At 49.7% G+C, this 16893-nt stretch overlaps 2 protein-coding genes across 5 annotated transcripts in view; one reads left to right on the top strand and one right to left on the bottom strand.

Annotated features, from left to right (window-relative positions):
- Positions 1–4574, top strand: part of SPINT2 (serine peptidase inhibitor, Kunitz type, 2) — a 28656-nt gene extending 24082 nt beyond the window's left edge. The window contains exons 3-6 of one of the 2 annotated variants that reach the window (XM_006773134.2): positions 1176–1229; positions 1820–1981; positions 2326–2364; positions 3958–4574. In XM_006773134.2, the coding sequence (XP_006773197.1) occupies positions 1176–1229; positions 1820–1981; positions 2326–2364; positions 3958–4124 (422 nt within the window). In that variant the 3' untranslated portion in view covers positions 4125–4574. The remainder of the gene's footprint in view (positions 1–1175; positions 1230–1819; positions 1982–2325; positions 2365–3957) is intronic. The other variant, XM_015570071.1, reaches the window with a different exon arrangement.
- Positions 4575–14541: 9967 nt separating this feature from the next.
- The window catches only part of YIF1B (Yip1 interacting factor homolog B, membrane trafficking protein), an 8632-nt gene continuing 6280 nt past the window's right edge, over positions 14542–16893 (bottom strand). For all 3 annotated transcript variants that reach the window (XM_015570072.1, XM_006773135.2, XM_006773136.2), the window contains exons 6-8: positions 16003–16158; positions 15822–15915; positions 14542–14891 (exon numbers count right to left, since the gene is read on the bottom strand). In XM_015570072.1, coding sequence (XP_015425558.1) covers positions 14736–14891; positions 15822–15915; positions 16003–16158 — 406 coding nt within the window. In that variant the 3' untranslated portion in view covers positions 14542–14735. The remainder of the gene's footprint in view (positions 14892–15821; positions 15916–16002; positions 16159–16893) is intronic.

The following is a 16893-nucleotide window of genomic DNA, read 5'->3' on the forward strand; positions in this document are numbered from 1 at the left end:
TTTTAAGAGACAGGATGGAATGAGGGCTGTCCAGATGGGGAACTGTGAAAGGATATTTGTAATCTGGGACTTGTACATAAGCTTCCACCTCTTAGTTCTTCTGTTCACTCACCATTGGCAAACAGGGGCTCTGCCTAGGCTGCCACCTTCTGGCTCTTTAACAGAAAGGAGAGCTGGGGGAGTCTGCAGTGCTTCTGAGCTGGCCTCAGCTTCCTCCTGTGGGTCAGGGAATTGTGATCACTGCCCATGTGACACAGGCCCTTCCTTCTCTCTAGGCTGGCCTCTGCTGTCTCACTGCTCACCCCACCTCGCCTTGCCTGTTCTGTCTCCTCTGCTTCCTGTGCTAAGAGTACTCCTCTGCCACCTGCCTCCGTTCCCACTAGTTCTTGATCTAGAGCTTTGTGTTAGCTTGCTTTGTACTGCTGACAGCAGCTACCCCATTCCTCCTTTATGCTTAAAGGGCTCTGCCTCAGGCTGCTGGGGTGAATGGTATAAATGCACTAGCAAGTTCAACCTAGCTTTCCCGAAGGCCAGTCCCTAGGCGATGGGTCCTGCTAGGCAAGTCGTTCAGCTCCCGCCCAGTTGGAGGGCAACCCCCTCTGACTGTGACACCAGCACTTGTGGGAGAGTGTTTATTCTGTGACTTGCAGAATGCTGAAAGTTAGGCTAGAGCCATTGTCCAGTTTTGCTAGGCCAGGAATCCTGTGACCATCCTGGCCATCACTTTGCCTGGGCTCCCTATTCCCAGTCTGGCCTCTCCAAGGCCATCCAGAACCCTGGGATACTTGCATAATAACTGGTGTCAGTCCTGTTTCAGAAGAAAATTTCCCCAGGAGAGTAAGGGAGGGGCCTCCTCGCTGTGTAGAGAGTGAACATGACCAGCTTCCTCATTGCTGTGTAGAGAGTGAACAAGACCAGCTTCCTCATCACCCCAGAAATTGTGACTGGGATTAGTTTCCATAGCAACCCCTGGAGTGGCAGGCGGGCCTCCCCATTTAGCATTCATTTGGTGTGTGCTATGGAACCCATTGGCACTGGAGGTAATGGTGCAAAGCTGCCCACATAGGGTGCCAGTGTCCACACTCCCTCAGTGGGCCCTTTTTAGACTCAGCCCCCATCAGACCACATGTCCTGTGTCTGTCCCAGCCTCCCTGATACAAATGTTTGTGTTTTAGTTCCCAGAAGACAGAATTTTGATGACCCCTCTGGTGATATTTTCAACTACAAAGGTATAACATTTTTTAAAATTCATTTTTTATTTTAGATGATAGAAAGTATAACTTTTAAAAAATACTTTTATATGGGCAAGATGTATTTTTTCTAGTTAGCTGGAATTGAGACACAGTGGAGGATCTCCACTAAGGAAATTGTAGCGTAGAGCTTCATGGCCTTTCCTAGGTGGCGTCAAATGCACGAGGATGCCCAGCGTAGCAGGCAGCAGGGCATGCACAGCGTGCTGCAGGAAGCTGTGCTCCAGAGAGGCAGTCCAGAGTGCAGGCCCAGCCTCAGAGTCCCTGACTGTGAAATAAGGGGCCCAGGACAGATCGTTTAGAGACCAAGTTAATACATGGAAAGTACCCAGAACAGTGCCTGGCATAGAGGAATCACCGTTATAACAGTCTGACTGTAAAGAGAAAGATACTAGAAATGTGGGGGAGGGTGTCTAAGGGGCCAAACTGGCCACTTCTGTAGTTTACCAGTTTCTGTAGCAGACAGTTCTCCCTTGGCTGGCAATTGTGTGACTGCCCTGGAACACTCTAGCTCCATCTCCCTTCCCTGGGCCCTACTCATTTGTGCTCCTCTGCTCTCCCGCTCCCAGAATACTGCACTGCCAAGGCGGTCACTGGGCCTTGCCGCGCATCCTTTCCACGCTGGTATTTTGATACCGAGAAGAACTCCTGTGATAACTTTATCTATGGAGGGTGCTGGGGCAATAAAAACAACTATCTCTCCAAGGAGGCATGCATGAGCCGCTGCGCAGGTGAGTCTGTCTGATCCTGGATCCAAGAAGCAATGGCGGGTGGATGGCCCTCCCAGAGTTCATCCCTATCCCTAAACCGAGGCCCTAGAAAGGCTGTCATCTGGCCTCCATCCTTCTCTGGCTCCCTATTGGGGAACAGGTGGGCTTTGGCCCTGGCTATTGGGCAGACATGTCCTAGGTCCCCACCAAGGTGACAAGGCCTTAAAGACCTCAGAAGAGCTGGAAGAGGAAGTGCCTCAGAAGGATTCTGCCATGAAGTCCCAGGGCCGAGGGGGATCTTCAGGTGGCGACAGCTTTGAGGGAGGAGGACTGAGCTGACCTCAAGGTTGTGTGTTCTCTTCCAGGCAAGCAGCTGTATCCTGTCCTGCCCCTGAGCACTAAAGGTAAATGGCTGCCTACCCTCCCCCACCTGCCTGCCTTCCTGCCTAAACTCAGCTGTGGTTTGCAGGCTCATGTTGTCTTAGACACATCATTCTTCACCATAAACATCTTTAGGTAGAAAGTCGTATTTCTGCACAAGAATAGCCAGGCAGCTTGGAGCATGTGGTTGATGTTTGTCCCACCACAGAGTGTACATTAGCGGGGGCTGGGAGTGAGGCAGCTGGGAATAACTGGAGGAGGCAAGTCCTGCTGTTAGGCATGCGGGGATCTGCTGCATACAGGCCTGAGTCTGACTCCAGGTTTGGAGGGAACTTTGCTTTGTGGAGTGTACAGAGTTGGTCATGGGTGATAGGAAGGAAGTTGGAAACCTTGCTGTATGCTAGGCACAGCCAGTGCTGCTGTCCCCAAGCAGTATAGTCAATAGTCCGATAAGGAGGCTGGGCCTCTCGCTTCTGTTTCTGATTCTGAGCCTGTCATGGAGGATAGTGTTTGCACAAAGGACCTGTCACACTGGTTTGGCTTCTTTTCACCTGTTGCCCTGGTAAGGAGTCCCAACCTGGCCTGCTGCCTGCTCTATTTTAGAGGAGGGGTGAAATGAACTGGTTTGCCAGGCCTAGGCTGAATGCAGCCCAGCCCATATCTGGAGTGCTGGTGGGGTAAAGATGGAGAGGGACTCACCCCTTTCTGATTCTGTAGCCAAGTGGGGAAAGGGGAACCAGGTAGCTGCCACAGGAGCCACATTCCTTTAGTGCAGTGATGGCGAACCTTTTGAGCTCGGCGTGTCAGCATTTTGAAAAACCCTAACTTAACTCTGGTGCTGTGTCACATATAGAACTTTTTTGATATTTGCAACCATAATAAAACAAAGACTTATATTTTTGATATTTATTTTATATATTTAAATGCCATTTAACAAAGAAAAATCAGCCAAAAAAATGAGTTCGTGTGTCACCTCTGACACGCGTGTCATAGGTTCGCCATCACTGCTTTAGTGGAACCCACCTGGAAAGAAAGCATCTTCAACGACCAGTAGGATGACCAATGTTAAATTCTCTAGAGCCATTAGGAGCAGTAGGGTCCCCTCCTGGCACTGCTCCAATGACACCCTTGCCTCCACCCTTACCTCATTCCACAGGCAGCCTCCCAGCCACCTGCAGCCCACCTTTCTCTGTGGCTGGTTGGGGGTGGTATATGAACACATAGCCTGGGGTTTTATGTTTCCATACACCCCAGACATGTATGATCTTTACATCCTGGTGTGCAAGGGCTTAGGACTCCTGTACAGCTTGCTCCTGAGCGGTGGAGGGAAATAGAGAGTTGAAGTGAGGCTGTTTGTTCAGAAAGAAGGCATACAGTTGCTCTTTGTCTGAATATAACATGGCACCTCCCTGTTTCAGGAACCAGCTTCTTAGGACTGTAGGGACTCTCCTGATGACCTCCCTGATGGGCCATGTCAGTTCTCCAGACTCTCCCAGGCTGGGCGGAGGGATGTTAGGCACAAGGGATGCTGGTCCTTACCTTCAGCCCCTAGGGCACCTGTGTTGTTCCTAAGCTCTGTGCTGCCCTACTGGTTCTGAGGCCTCTCTCATCCCCAGTGGTGGTCCTGGCGGGGCTGTTCGTGATGGTCCTCATCCTCCTGCTGGGAGCCTCCGTGGTCTGCCTGATCAGAGTGGCGCGGAGGAACCAGGAGCGCACCCTCCGCACTGTCTGGAGCTCCGGGGACGATAAGGAGCATCTGGTGAAGAACACATATGTGCTGTGAATGCCCTGTCCCCAAGAGGCCACGTCGCTTCAGGATTCAGGACCCGCTGCCGATGAAGAGAACCTGGGGGTGGGGGCACAAATGTAGAAAGTGTGTGTGCTTTTTAAAATAGAGTGATTGATTTGTATTTTTGTGATCATTAGGGCTTTTGGTCTGTTTGTTACTTCAGACGTTAAGAGGGCTTCCTGGTCCTCTGGGCAGGTTTGCTTTGTTCACATTTGGGTGGCTTGGCCCCAGACCAGAGTCAGTTCCTCTTTGATTTCTTTACTCCATGTATAGTTTTCTTTGTGTTGAAGCCTTTTGCCTCCTTCCCCATCATAGAAATTTCCTTTGTTTGGTTTGTGGGTTTTTCTTTTTTAAGTAAACAAAAAGGGTTTTTTATTAGAATTCTGAAAGGAAGAGAGTAAAATGTACCAGTTCAATAAAAAGGGTCTTCCCTTTTAAAATATATGTCAGCATGTGCTTTATTTCTTTATGGGACTGCTAATTTAAACTCTACCAAAATTATCACAGGACACTACATGAGATGTCCCATTCTAGAAACAAACTTTTTTTTTTTTGAAACAAACCCTTTTAAAAAGAGCATCTTTCAGATCTTTTTGAATGAAATATATCTTGCATTATACATGAGTGCCCATGAAGTTTTATCAAACAACACAGCCTTACCACCCATGGTGAGCTCTGGGTGTTTGTTTCTTTGTTGTTGGTATTTTCTATTCTAATTCTCTTTTTTAAAATTCTGGCCATATCTCACTGAATAAGAGCAGGAGGGTTGCTCTTTAATTGATTTTTTTAATTTCTTTTTAATCTACACCTGAGGATATTTTTCCACTGGTTTTTAGGGAGACTGGAAGAGAGAGGGGAAGGCAGAGAGAAACACATAGATTGGTTGCCTACTGCATGTCGGGGCCTGGGCTGGGGAGGAGCTTGCAACCAAGGTACATGTTCTTGACCAGAATCAAACCCGGGACCCTTTGGTCCACAGGCCAACACTATCTACTGAGCCACACTGGGTAAGGCTGATTTTTTATTTTTAAATGACCCACTAAAATGGATCACTGCTTTGCACAGGAGGGTTGGAATAAGGATGCATCCTGTTCAGGGGAAGACCGAGACTTTCCTAAAATTGGAGTGGTTCTAACCAAGATCACTTGGGCCTCATGATTTTCATCTTTTCCTGCAGTTCTACAGTTTTCTCAGGTCTCCCATGAGTCCCTGTATTGAAATGGGGACAGGGCTAAATTCAGCCCCCAGGCTATCCTGATTCTGCTGCCTATCTGGGTGTTCCCTTCCTATCTTAACTCTGGAAGCCACTTTCCTCCCCTCTATCTTCCAAACGTATAGTCCTAAACACAGCAGAATCCAGGCAACCCACAGCATTAGGTAAAATTTCCCAGGGTCGAGAGACCAAAGAAAAAGGCTAATAACTCCATCAGTGCATCAAAGAGTTTTTTAAGGGAACTTGGAGCCTATCTTGAGCAGCAAGAGGTCCTGAAGGCACTGAAGAATTCTATTGAACAGGGCAAGATGACAAAGGTACTGGGGGTGACTTGTTTTAGGTAAAGGAAAAATGGCTTATTATGCTTGCCTGGGACAAGCAATGGCCTATTCCAGGAACCAACTCTAGCGGGGTATAAGGGAGGTGACCATCAGTCAGCCTCTGACTGTTCTAGCTGGGTAAATTGGTCACATCAAGGAACATGCTCCGTCTCCACCTGCCTTCGTGACTCAGAAGGCTGGACTCTGGCTCGGGAGTGGGCAGAGGTACTTGGCCAGCCTGTGTGCCCCTATGCAATCTGACAGTTCCAATTTTTCTTTGGCTGCTCCTTGGAACAAAATAACTAATAAACTTCTTCCTAGAAATCTTTCGAGCCAAAAAGGACACATTCTGTACATTGGAAGGAAGATCTGCATCCATCAGAGCTTAAAAATCTATTCAGAAGCAAGTTGGCAAATACCTCATCTGTTCCTTCCTGGCCTCCCTTGTCCATGGTAGGTGTTGCTCATGGATTCTGGCATTTTCCCTGCCAAGCCTTTCAGTCATTGCAGTTGACTCAGTTGGTGAGCAGGAAAGCCTGCACTGCCCTACACACATCGGGAACCCCAAATGGGAGAGCCTGTGGTCCAGAGAAAGGGCATATGCATTGGGAAGAGACTGCCCACCAGTCCAGGTATTCAGTAGTGGATAGCTCACTTAATACTTGTTAACCTAGAGTTTCCTCACCTGTAAGATAGTGAGGAAACTAAGATAGGTGGAGATGAGGGTAACATGAGATCACACGGCAGGTCGCCCATGGGACGTGCTCAGCAAGGAAGCCTCCTTCAGGGAAGAGGCTGGTTTCCGCCTCAGCCCACGTACCTACTTGTTTCTCAGTAGTGGGTGGCTCTCCCCTAGACCTACCCTGCCACCGTGAGCAACCATTAAATCCACGTAAGTCTTCATCATCAGGAACCTCAAACTCACTGATGCCTTGGAACTAGGAGAAGGCCTTTCTCCACCTACAAGCATTGCCACCTTTAAACCTTAATTACATGAAAGTGTTGTGTTTGGATTTTTTAAGAAAACTGGGAATCTTTTACTGCTGTAGGAAGAACATGTAAATTTTCTTAACACCATCAAGACTAGTTGAGCTTTTGAGGGCTTTATGTTTCTGACACAGAAGTTCTCACTATGACTTGCTTCTGTCAAAATATGTCCCGTTTGTCTCACGGTGAGGGAGGCCCCAGGGCCCACTTGCTCCTGTGGATTGACTACCGATGGTGCCACCCTGCGCTTTTCAGGTGTGGTGCTGCCGTGCCAGGCTGGTCAGCCACTTTCTGCCATGCCACTGGGCCCTGAAACAACTGTGGCATGGATTCGACTGGCTGGACCATTGACAGGCTGACAATGGTGTTCTTTTTCTTGCAAAGGCTGCCCAACAATGGGCCAATAGCCAAGTTACTCAGTAGACACTTCACAGCCTTTGGCCTCATTAAGTGAAATGGACTTTTTAAAAAATCACCTCACAAAGATCTCACTTCCTCCTGGTCCATATACCTTAGGGAGGCAATTTAGTCACTGACTGGCAGTTCCCAGAAAGGGCCTTCCTATGGTGGCTGTCCCTGTACATTTGTAAGAATACTTGTTCCACTCATATCTGACCCAAACAGAAGGTCTGGGTATGAGTAAGTGTTGATAGAAGAAGTGAAGCTATACCTACTGGAATGGGATACACACTGATTTCAAGTCCTTGGAGGAGGCCTTAGACCCCAGGAAGTGAGGGTGGAGGGAAAGGTGCAGTCAGAGCCTTCTCTGTCCTCTAGATCTAACACCGAATCCTGGCCAATCACCTGGTCCACCTGAGCCCTGCAGCATCTGCAGCTGGCAACATGACTGACAGGCATGGCTAGTCCTGACGAATTCTGTGCCTAATCCCATCAGTAGCAGCTTCTGAATGCAGGCTCCACCTCTAGACATTTATAAACACAGACCTGCACAGCCTTGTCCTAATCTGGCTGATGAAATCACACACTGCTGCCTGAGCACCCCTGGGTTATGCCATGTATGGCAATGGAGGCTGTAACTACTCAGTGGCATTGCCCATGTGGTTTAACCAAACCAGGGTAGTGTTCCAAGTCAAGTTCAACAACAAATCCTGAGCCGCTGGGCCCTATGCCCCAGCAGTCTGTGCTTTTGTGTGTGGGAAAGAATGAGTCATAATCTCTCTTCATGGGGCATGAGGGCTGCTTTCAAGCTTTGGGATTATTAGCATGACATGGAAGATCAGGGCACCCTGCCCTCCCTGTGGGTCCTAACAGATGACAGCCTTACACTATATCCTGGAATGAGTCCTGCTCATTCACAACCAGACGGCAGATTGGCCTTATAGCAACAAGACCGACCCACTGCTGTTTGGAGTCCTGTTAACTGTAGCCCTAATTAAATGCTGTCTGAGAAAACTGAACAAATATGGCCCCAGCCCTTGTTAATCAGTGACTGACAGAATGGCATATTCATGTGAAAATTCATCAAAAAGCAGGGCGAGCGGGCTGTTGGTAGAAACAATACTCCGTGCTGCTACAGATCTTTCTGGGTGTGCCAAAATGCATGACCCCGACAGCTTGTTTACCTAGGCCAGTGGTCAGCAAACTGCGGCTCACGAGCCACATGCAGCTCTTTGGCCCCTTGAGTGTGGCTCTTCCACAAAATGCCACGTGCGCGCACGTACAGTGCAATTGAAACTTCATGGCCCATGTGCAGAAGTCGGTATTTTGTGGAAGAGCCACACTCAAGGGGCCAAAGAGCCACATGTGGCTCACGAGCCGCAGTTTGCCGACCATTGACCTAGGCCATTTCCAGGTTTGCAGTGAGCACCTTGAGGGATGAGGAAACGGCTCCAAAGAGCACACTTGTATATTGCCTACTATAAGGTGGAAGGCCCCCAAGCTCAGTGTCCCACTCTTGTAATGCAACCCTCTGCATGTGGAGGGCCCATTTGGACCCTCCATTTTGTCCCCATGTGGCAAGGGAAACCAACACAGATACTGATGCTTATGTGTCTTGCTGTGAGTAATAAAGCCTTTTATCTCAGACCCAAGAGTCTGGAGGCTTTTGCCAGCATTTTGGAAACTGCTCCAGGGCCATCTTACTAGCTAGCTGGTAAGCAGAGTAAAATCAAACCCCAGACACAACAGTCAGTTGGGCTGTCAGCCACTTGGAACTCCCAAAGGATGGTTGTCAGTTTTCTGATTATTAGCATTCCAGAAAGACTCAGGCCAGTGCAACACTTTTGTGGGAAAGGAAACCGAGGCCCTGCCTACTGCATGCTTAAGGTCATCCATCTCCTGAGATGTGGTTAAGTTCTAAGAAAACAGTTCACAACTGGGATTATGGTGTTTATAGGACCGGGGCACTCTGTTCATGTAAATTCCAGAAAGAAACTGAACCAGGCCTCAAAGCAGTTTTTCCAGTGAGTTGTGTCAGTCTTGAGACGAGCAGAAGTGTGGGGCCCCCATGGAGGGTCTCTCCCTGCACCACCTTGTCTTTCCTGGCCACTAAAGTTGGCATCCAGCAGTCTCTTCCTAAATTGTAGTGATTAAAACATCAGGGTTGGAGAATCTTAAAAGCAGCAAGAGAAAGAAACTCAGTTACCTACAAGGGAATACCCATACGACTGTCAGCTGATTTCTCAACAGAAACTTTACAGGCCAGAAGAAAGTGGCTAGAAATATTCAAAGTTATGAAACCTACAACCAAGATTATTCTATCCTGCAAAGCTATAATTTAGAATTGAAGTTCAGATAAACAGCTTCCATGACAAGAAACAGCTAAAGGAGTTCATCACCACCAAGACAGCATTACAAGAAATGCTAAATAGACTGCTGAAATGAGAAGAACTGGAAGGAGGGGAGTTATGGGGGGAAAGAAGAGGAACAAATGAAATAATCTGAACAATAAAGATTTAATTAAAAAAAATAAAAAACAAAAAAAAACATCAGGGTTGGAGTGACCCTGGAAGAACGGGTGCTGGTGAAAAGCTGGAGGAAGAGTGGATGACATCAGTATTGCAGGCCAGTCGGGAATACACATTCCCTTTTCCCACAAAGGAGAAAGCATCACTTAGACATTTAGGTAGGTTTTTAAAAATTTCTTTAACGCAGAAATAATAAAACAAGCAGGGGAGGGCAGTGCCATTAGATGCCGGGGCCAGGCAGAGACTGGATAGGACATACCTAAGCTACTGTCCTTGAGAACTAATATTTTCCAAAGAGCAGAAGAATGAACATGCTCTTAGGACTTCACACCTGTGTTTTCCATCCAAGCATTTGCGTCTGCCTTCCCAGCGTTGCTCTGGCCTCCATTTGTAAACCTGGGTCAGGCACCGTGCCACCAACAGGGAGTAGTGAGACAGACTCCTGTATCTATTTTCCTCTTCTTCCTTTCAGTAATAGAAGTCCCCAGGTTTTAGGGGGTACGTGGCTCCCCAACTAGAAACTTTATCTCCCAGTCTCCCCTGCAGTAACCATGTGTCTATGTCCTGGCTGAACTGGTATGTGCTGCTTCCAGGTAGGTTACTTAAAAGGAAGTGCTGTGCCCTCCACTTGCCCCTTCCTGTAAAGAGGAACGGATGGTGGGGTGTGGAGAGCGGCTACAATGTTTGGACAGGTTCAAGCCTCGTACTAATGAGAGGGCACAGTCCTCTCATTGCCACATGCAAGTCCCAGCTTGGAGGGCAGGGCCCTCCCAGCACAATTATAGCCAACAGCTATACTTGTAAGCTTAAAACCGTGGTCCGAACATGTGGCCCCACCTGCCTGAGTGATGCAGGCTTGATAGAGTTCAGGTGCATGTAACTGAATAGGATTGAAACCCACGAGAATGTTGTAAACATCTTGACCATGCCCTTAATTTGCCTTGTGGAATTGGCTATAAAATAAAGACACGACTTGTAGTCCGTGGCACACTCTCCATCTGGGAGCAGCGTCCCACCCAGACCCAGTTTTTTCTCTTGTCTGTCTTTTCTCCAACCTTCACCGTCCCCTCTCAGGGTCACTGAACCAGGCTGAGCTGATGTGGCACATAAGGCGCCCTGGGTCTGAGTATGCCATGGCTGTGCCAACTTGCCACAGTAGGGGCCAGCCTGTCCAAGGCAACACCCTGGAGAGATGGGGAACCAGATGGGAGGAGCGCGGGTCCCATACCACCCACTCACCACTTGACCCCCATCAGCTCAGGCGTTTGTAGTAGAGAAAAGCTGAAGCTATGTTGTTCAGCCTCTTGTCTTTTGGGTCTCTGCAAAAGCTGCCACATCCTAACTATAATACAGGAGTGATTAGAGAGGAGTCTGAAGGACCAGGCCGTGGCCTCCCCAGACCCATTCACTCTCCACGCAACTTTAGCGCAGCAGAGTGCTACTGTGTCTTGTTTGGAAGACTATCCTGCTACCCACAACCTTCTAGCCCACTGTCCTTGGGCTTAACATGAGGATCCTATTGGCAGTTTTATGAAGAATCATGAGATTGTGTTAGTGGATAATAATAAAACCTGACATTTATTGAGCATCTGTTTACCTTGTTCCAGGCAAGCTCTGTGGAAAACCATCTACCTTATCAGGTAAGTTTTCCACTTTACAGAGGAAGATACTGAGGCCCAGAATGGTTGACTTCTTTGTCCACAGGACAGTAGAGCGAGGGTTTACCTATAAGCAAATAGACCTCCGGAATCCAAATTCATGGCCACTCTATGCTTGCTCTAACCTTCCATTAGATTAGCACAGTGCCTGGCATCAGGTAACCTCACTCATTCACCAAATAACAAGCACCAACTCTGAGCCATGCTCTTCTGGTGTTGAATAAAGCAGACGAGGTCCCCACACTCATGGAACTTATGACCTGCCCGGAGAGACAGCCACTTTCATATCCTGCATACAGTTGTGGGGAAAAACACAATCATTTCAGTTCTTCTCATTCAGCGTAAAGAACAAAGATCGTTGATTTACAAGACATCGCCCCCCAATCCTCCCCCATTTTCTTTCTCTCCATTCTCACTGCCATTCTGCGGGCCTTTGCACTTGATAGTCGCTCCAGATCCTTGCATGGCTTGTCTTCTCATCGTCAGATCTTTCCTTAATGACTTCAGTGACGCTTTCCTTGGTATCTCCAACTAAAATCCAACCCCTCCCCAACATACCACATAGTTATTACCTAGTCCCCTTTCTTGCTGCATTTCTCTTCTTAGCACATATTATTTTTAATGGATTTTATTGGGGTAAAAGTTACATAAAACGCACTCCTTTCAAATGTAAACTCGGTGATATTTAATAACTTTACCAAGTGGCACAACTGTCTCTCTAAGTCCATTTTAGAACATTTTCTTACCGCCCCCGACTCCAAGATCCCTCCTGCTCATTTACGGTTAATCTCCATTCCCACTCAGCAACCACTCTGTCTCTCTAATTGCCTTCTGTGAGCACATCACATGAATGCTATCATATAACAGGTAATCTCTGTGCCTGGCTCCTTTCTCCCGTAATGTAGCATGGATGTGCCAGTTCATCCTTTTTGTTGTATAGATATATCATTTTCCCTATCCATTCACCAACCATTGGTCAATTTGCTTTCCAGTTTTTCTGTTGTTTTTTCTAAAATACTATACATTTTTACCTTGTTTCCCACATAGAATATCAATTCCAGGAGGCTGGACGTTTTGTTCACCTCTGTACCCCCAGCACTTGCACTGTGCTGGACACATTGTAGGTACTCAATAAATATATGCTGCTGGGATGAGTGAGAATCAAGATAACTTAAAGATAATAGCAAGGGCTGTGCTGGCCATCAAGCAGTGGAGAGATAAAAAGTCCGGACTCTGTGGAGCTGGCAGTCAGGCAGGCTCTTGAGGAATGGACTTTGGAGCAGAGACCTGGGTGCACAAGGCTGATGACTGCACATTGTCATCCCTAGGCCCCAGCCACAGGCTGCCCAGCTGCTGGCAGGGCTGGGCTGGAGAGAAACGTAGACAACTTAGGCTGACAGTGACGGGAGCAAGTGGCCCAGCCCAGTGTGGAGAGAGAAGGCTGGGTTCTGCCAGCTGCCCCTTCCCCTGATCACCCTCCAGGTGCTCAGATTTGAGCCACGCTCCCTGTGTGAATTCCAGCTCTAGGCTGTTCATTGCTGCATTTGCCCCTTGTCATCTTACTTAACTGTTTGATCCCTCAGTTTTTTCATCTGTAAAACAGGGACAGTAACAATATCTACTTTTTATTTTTAAAAAGCCCAAACATTATTTCATAAGCACTTCCTCTGGTGTGGCTCAGTTGTTGAGAATTGACCTATGAACCTGGAGATCATGGTTCGATTCCCAATCAGGGCACATGCCCAGGTTGTGGGCTGGATCCCGTGTGGGGCGTGCAGGAGGCAGCCCATCAATGATTCTCTCTCATCATTGATGTTTCTATCTCTCTCTCTCCCTTCCTCTCTGAAATCAATTTAATATATTTTATATATATATGAATGTAAGCTCTTACTCTGCGCCAGGCACAGGTCTAGGAAACTAATCCATCTGATTCTTACCTTTACCCCATATGGTAACTGTCATTTACAGCTGAGAAAACTTGAGGCACAGGGCAGCAAAGCAACTGTCCTCAGAATTCCCCACTAAGTGGTATAGCTGAGCTTCAAATTCAGCAGGCTGGTCCCAAGTTCACACTCTTCACCCTTTTAGACTACTTGTCATCAAGCCACAGAGGGGTTGCTAGTGTGAGTAATAATGCACGATGCCCTTAGAACAGCACCTGGCACGCAGTAAGCACACAGGGAGTGAGTGTTCTCACGCATACAGGCCACAGGGAGCCACCCTCCCTCTTGTTTCTTCAAAAGCAAAAGCAGGCATCTGACCCTTTTGGGGGAAGCTGATGACAGCTCTAGTCCCCTCCTCAGGAATCTGCAACTGCCCACCCCAACTCCCAATCACACAGCCCCACCTCACTTGCCAAGGCTGGAGGGAAATGGTTTTTTTTTTGTTTTGCAGTTAACTGTCCACCCTCCCCATTGCGCAGAGGAAAAGTTGGGCGGTGCTGGGGAGGGGCTGAGGCAGAGCTAGGACTCTGAACAAAGGTCTGGAGGGACTCCTCAGCATTCCTTTTGAGGGCATGTCACGCTGCTCCACCCCTACACACACACACACACACTTTGGACACACCTTCTCTCACCACATAGAGTTGGACCCGTGTTCCTGGGAGTGTGCAGAAGACATTTCCTATCCCAATCCAGCCAACTTCTCTCAGCAGCCCTGGAGTCCACCTCCAAAAGCTTACAGGGAGCAGGCCAGGTGAGTGACCCCAAATACAGCTCCCCCAAAGTTCAGGGCCTGTCAGAAGCAGGGGCAGCTAACGGAAGGGTTAATCACCTCTCGACAGGGCATATCCTGTGGGAGAAGGGGGTGCATGGTGGAATTGGGTGCTTTTGACCCCAGAGCCCTGAGTTCCAAGCTCAGGCTTTCAACTTGCCCAGCCCTTGGCCTCACTGTTATGCTTTCAATTAGCACGGCCATGGCCCAGTAGCTCCTCAAATTCTGACAGCAGCTCCAGCAACTCAGACATGGAGGTGAAGGTAAAGGACTTGTCCCTCCCAAGTGGGTGCCCCTTCACCAAGGAACCCCCTCTCCTCTCCTATTCCCACAGCCCCACCCTGTAGAGATTCACGGAAGCACCCCAGTCAAGGTCAAGAAGCCCAAGTTGAAAAAGGGGAAGAAGGCTTCCCACTGACGGGCCTGGGCCAGGCTCATTAAACCTTCAGCTCTGGTGGCCTCCAGGTTGCAGGCAACTGTGAACCGCGACGACCCCCACCCCACCACCACCACCCCCGTCCCCTTCGCTTCTCCAGCGGGCCTGGCCTGCCCCCTGTGGGCAACCGCACAGCCACCAAGGAGAGCTACCCAAGCTGGGCTCATGAAGGTTTATTGTTTCCAGAACAGAGGCCGTCTGCTGGGGGTGGCTAGTGCCCCAGGGGAGCTCTGCACCTGGGGTGGGGGCGGGGGCAGAGCTTCTCGGGCTGGGGGGCCATGGCAAAGGTGGGCTGGCGGGTGGCCCGGAGAGAAGCCGGCAGGAGCAGCAGTTAGAGGCGGGCCCGGCGCCCTCACCTCACCAGGTGGAAGGTGAGCCAGTACATGAACAGAGGCTGCGCTGCCGCCACAGCCATGGTCAGGTACATGCGCAGCTGGTTCCGCGCTCCGCGCACTGGGACTCCCTCGGCCGCAGCCTCCGCCAGGATCTTCAGCCGCAGCGTCCGGATCTGGGGCCGGTAGAGGTTACCCTTTAGCCCTTCCCGCCAGTGGGAGCTCCTGGACACTTTCAGTCCCTGCCCCTCTGCAGTTCCCATTTTCTCCCTCCCTCCACAGGGGCAGCTGCGCTCATCTCCACTTCTGGGACTCCCTGGCTTCCCCGAATCTGATAGATGGTGATGCTCCTCCCAAGGCCTTGAGAAAATGTTAGGGTTCAAACCCAGGCCAGGCCCCTAAGTGAGTTAGGGAGGAACTGCACGGTGATTACCCTGTCTGAACGGCGTGGCTCTGGCTGCTGTCACTGCTTATGCTGGCCAGATAATAATTTTTAACACAAACCAGAATGCCTTTTAAAAAAATCTTGTAAATAACATCTAAGTCAAAGTTTATCTGATGATTAGATGTGGCCCACAAGTTACCAGTTTGTGCCCTCTGCTTCTCACCCTAAGTCCCCCAAGTATCCTGAGGTGCAGTTATCATCCTGATTTTACAAAAGAGGAAACTGAGATTGAAAAGGAGAAAGTGATCTTCCCAGGATCCAGCTAAGCTTGGGATCAAACCCAGGCCTAGCTTAACCAGCACCCCCACAAAGAGCCCTCAAACAAGCTACGTCAGGGGTGCTGAAACTTTTTTCATCTTAAAGAAAATCCTGGCAGGAAAGTCCACGATGTAAGGAGAGTGCTGTGAAGGTGAGCACCCGCCCACCCTAGCAGTCTGGCTGGCTCCTCTCTTCCTTCAGGCCCTAGCTTGGAGACCCCCTCTTCCAGGAGGCCCTCCTGAACCTCAAGCTGTGGCACCCACTCCAGGGGTCCTCAGTTCAGCAATGCAGCTCTGGTCTAAACTCTCCACCTGACATCCTCTGCTTGGATGTCTTCAGGGGAACCCAATCTGCCCAAGGGACCTGTGTCTTCAACTTCATGCTCCCTTGAGCCCCAACTTACCATGAACACAAAGATCGACATGCAGCACCAGCCCAGCACCAGGTAGTAGCCAATCTTTCCAAACAGCAGGCCCATGAGGATTCCACCAATCATCCTGGGAGAAAGAGGGGAAGGGGAAGGCTGGTCTGAGGAAGAGGCCCAGGGCTGGGGCTGTTTGTGGAGGGGAGATGGTGGTACTCACCCAACATATTTGTAGCCCAAGAAGGCCACCAGGTCGATAGTGGTGAGGTCGGTGTTGACAGTGACCAAGTAGAGGCTGAGCAGGATGGCCAGCACCTCCAGTGTCAGCCAGGCCAACGCCGAGCTGGCCTGTAACCCTAGGAGGTCCGGGGAGAACCTGCCGGCACCCAAGCTGTCATTTGATTGGCCTGCTCAAACCCTCCCTAAACATCCACTGGGGGACAGCCTGTGTTGGGTGGGGCTGGAGACCCGGCAGTGACCAAGGTGGATCTGGGCCCTGTCCTCATGGAAGTCCCATTCAGGAAAGGCAGATCTGTCCTCAGTGACACCCTAGACATATCAGGGCTGCGACTGGGGAAGCACAGGGCATGGGAAGTGCCTGACCCAGCGGGAGGGGTGTCAGATAGGGCTTCCCAGAGGGACACCTGCCTGAGGCCTGAAGGAATAAGGAGATGGTTGCTCTCTGCCATATTCAAATGATAATTATTTTCAGTGCCACAAAGGAAATGAACAGGGGCCTATGAACAAGAGGTGGAGGCTTGACCCAGCCTGGGGTGGTGGGAAGGCTTCCTCAAGGAAGTGACATTGGAGTGGAGACACCCTGATGCTCAGCAGGTGATGATGTCAGGGAGGAACGTACTCCTGAACAAAGGAAACTAGATGTGCAAAGGCCCTGGCATGGCAGTGGTAGGCCTGGTGGAGGATGGAAAGAGGACCAAAGTGGCACAGCAGAGTGCGGCGGGGCAGAGAAGGGCCTCATGGAGGTTAGTGCAGGGCTAAGAAGCTGGGGCTTGCCGAAGCCGGTCTGGCTCAGTGGATGGAGCGTCGGCCTGCGGACTGGAGGGTCCCAGGGTCAATTCCGGTCAAGGGCATGTACCTGGGTTGCGGGCAC

The sequence above is a fragment of the Myotis davidii genome, unplaced genomic scaffold (genome assembly GCF_000327345.1).
Source record: "Myotis davidii unplaced genomic scaffold, ASM32734v1 scaffold166, whole genome shotgun sequence".
NCBI classification, from domain to species: Eukaryota; Metazoa; Chordata; class Mammalia; order Chiroptera; family Vespertilionidae; genus Myotis; species Myotis davidii.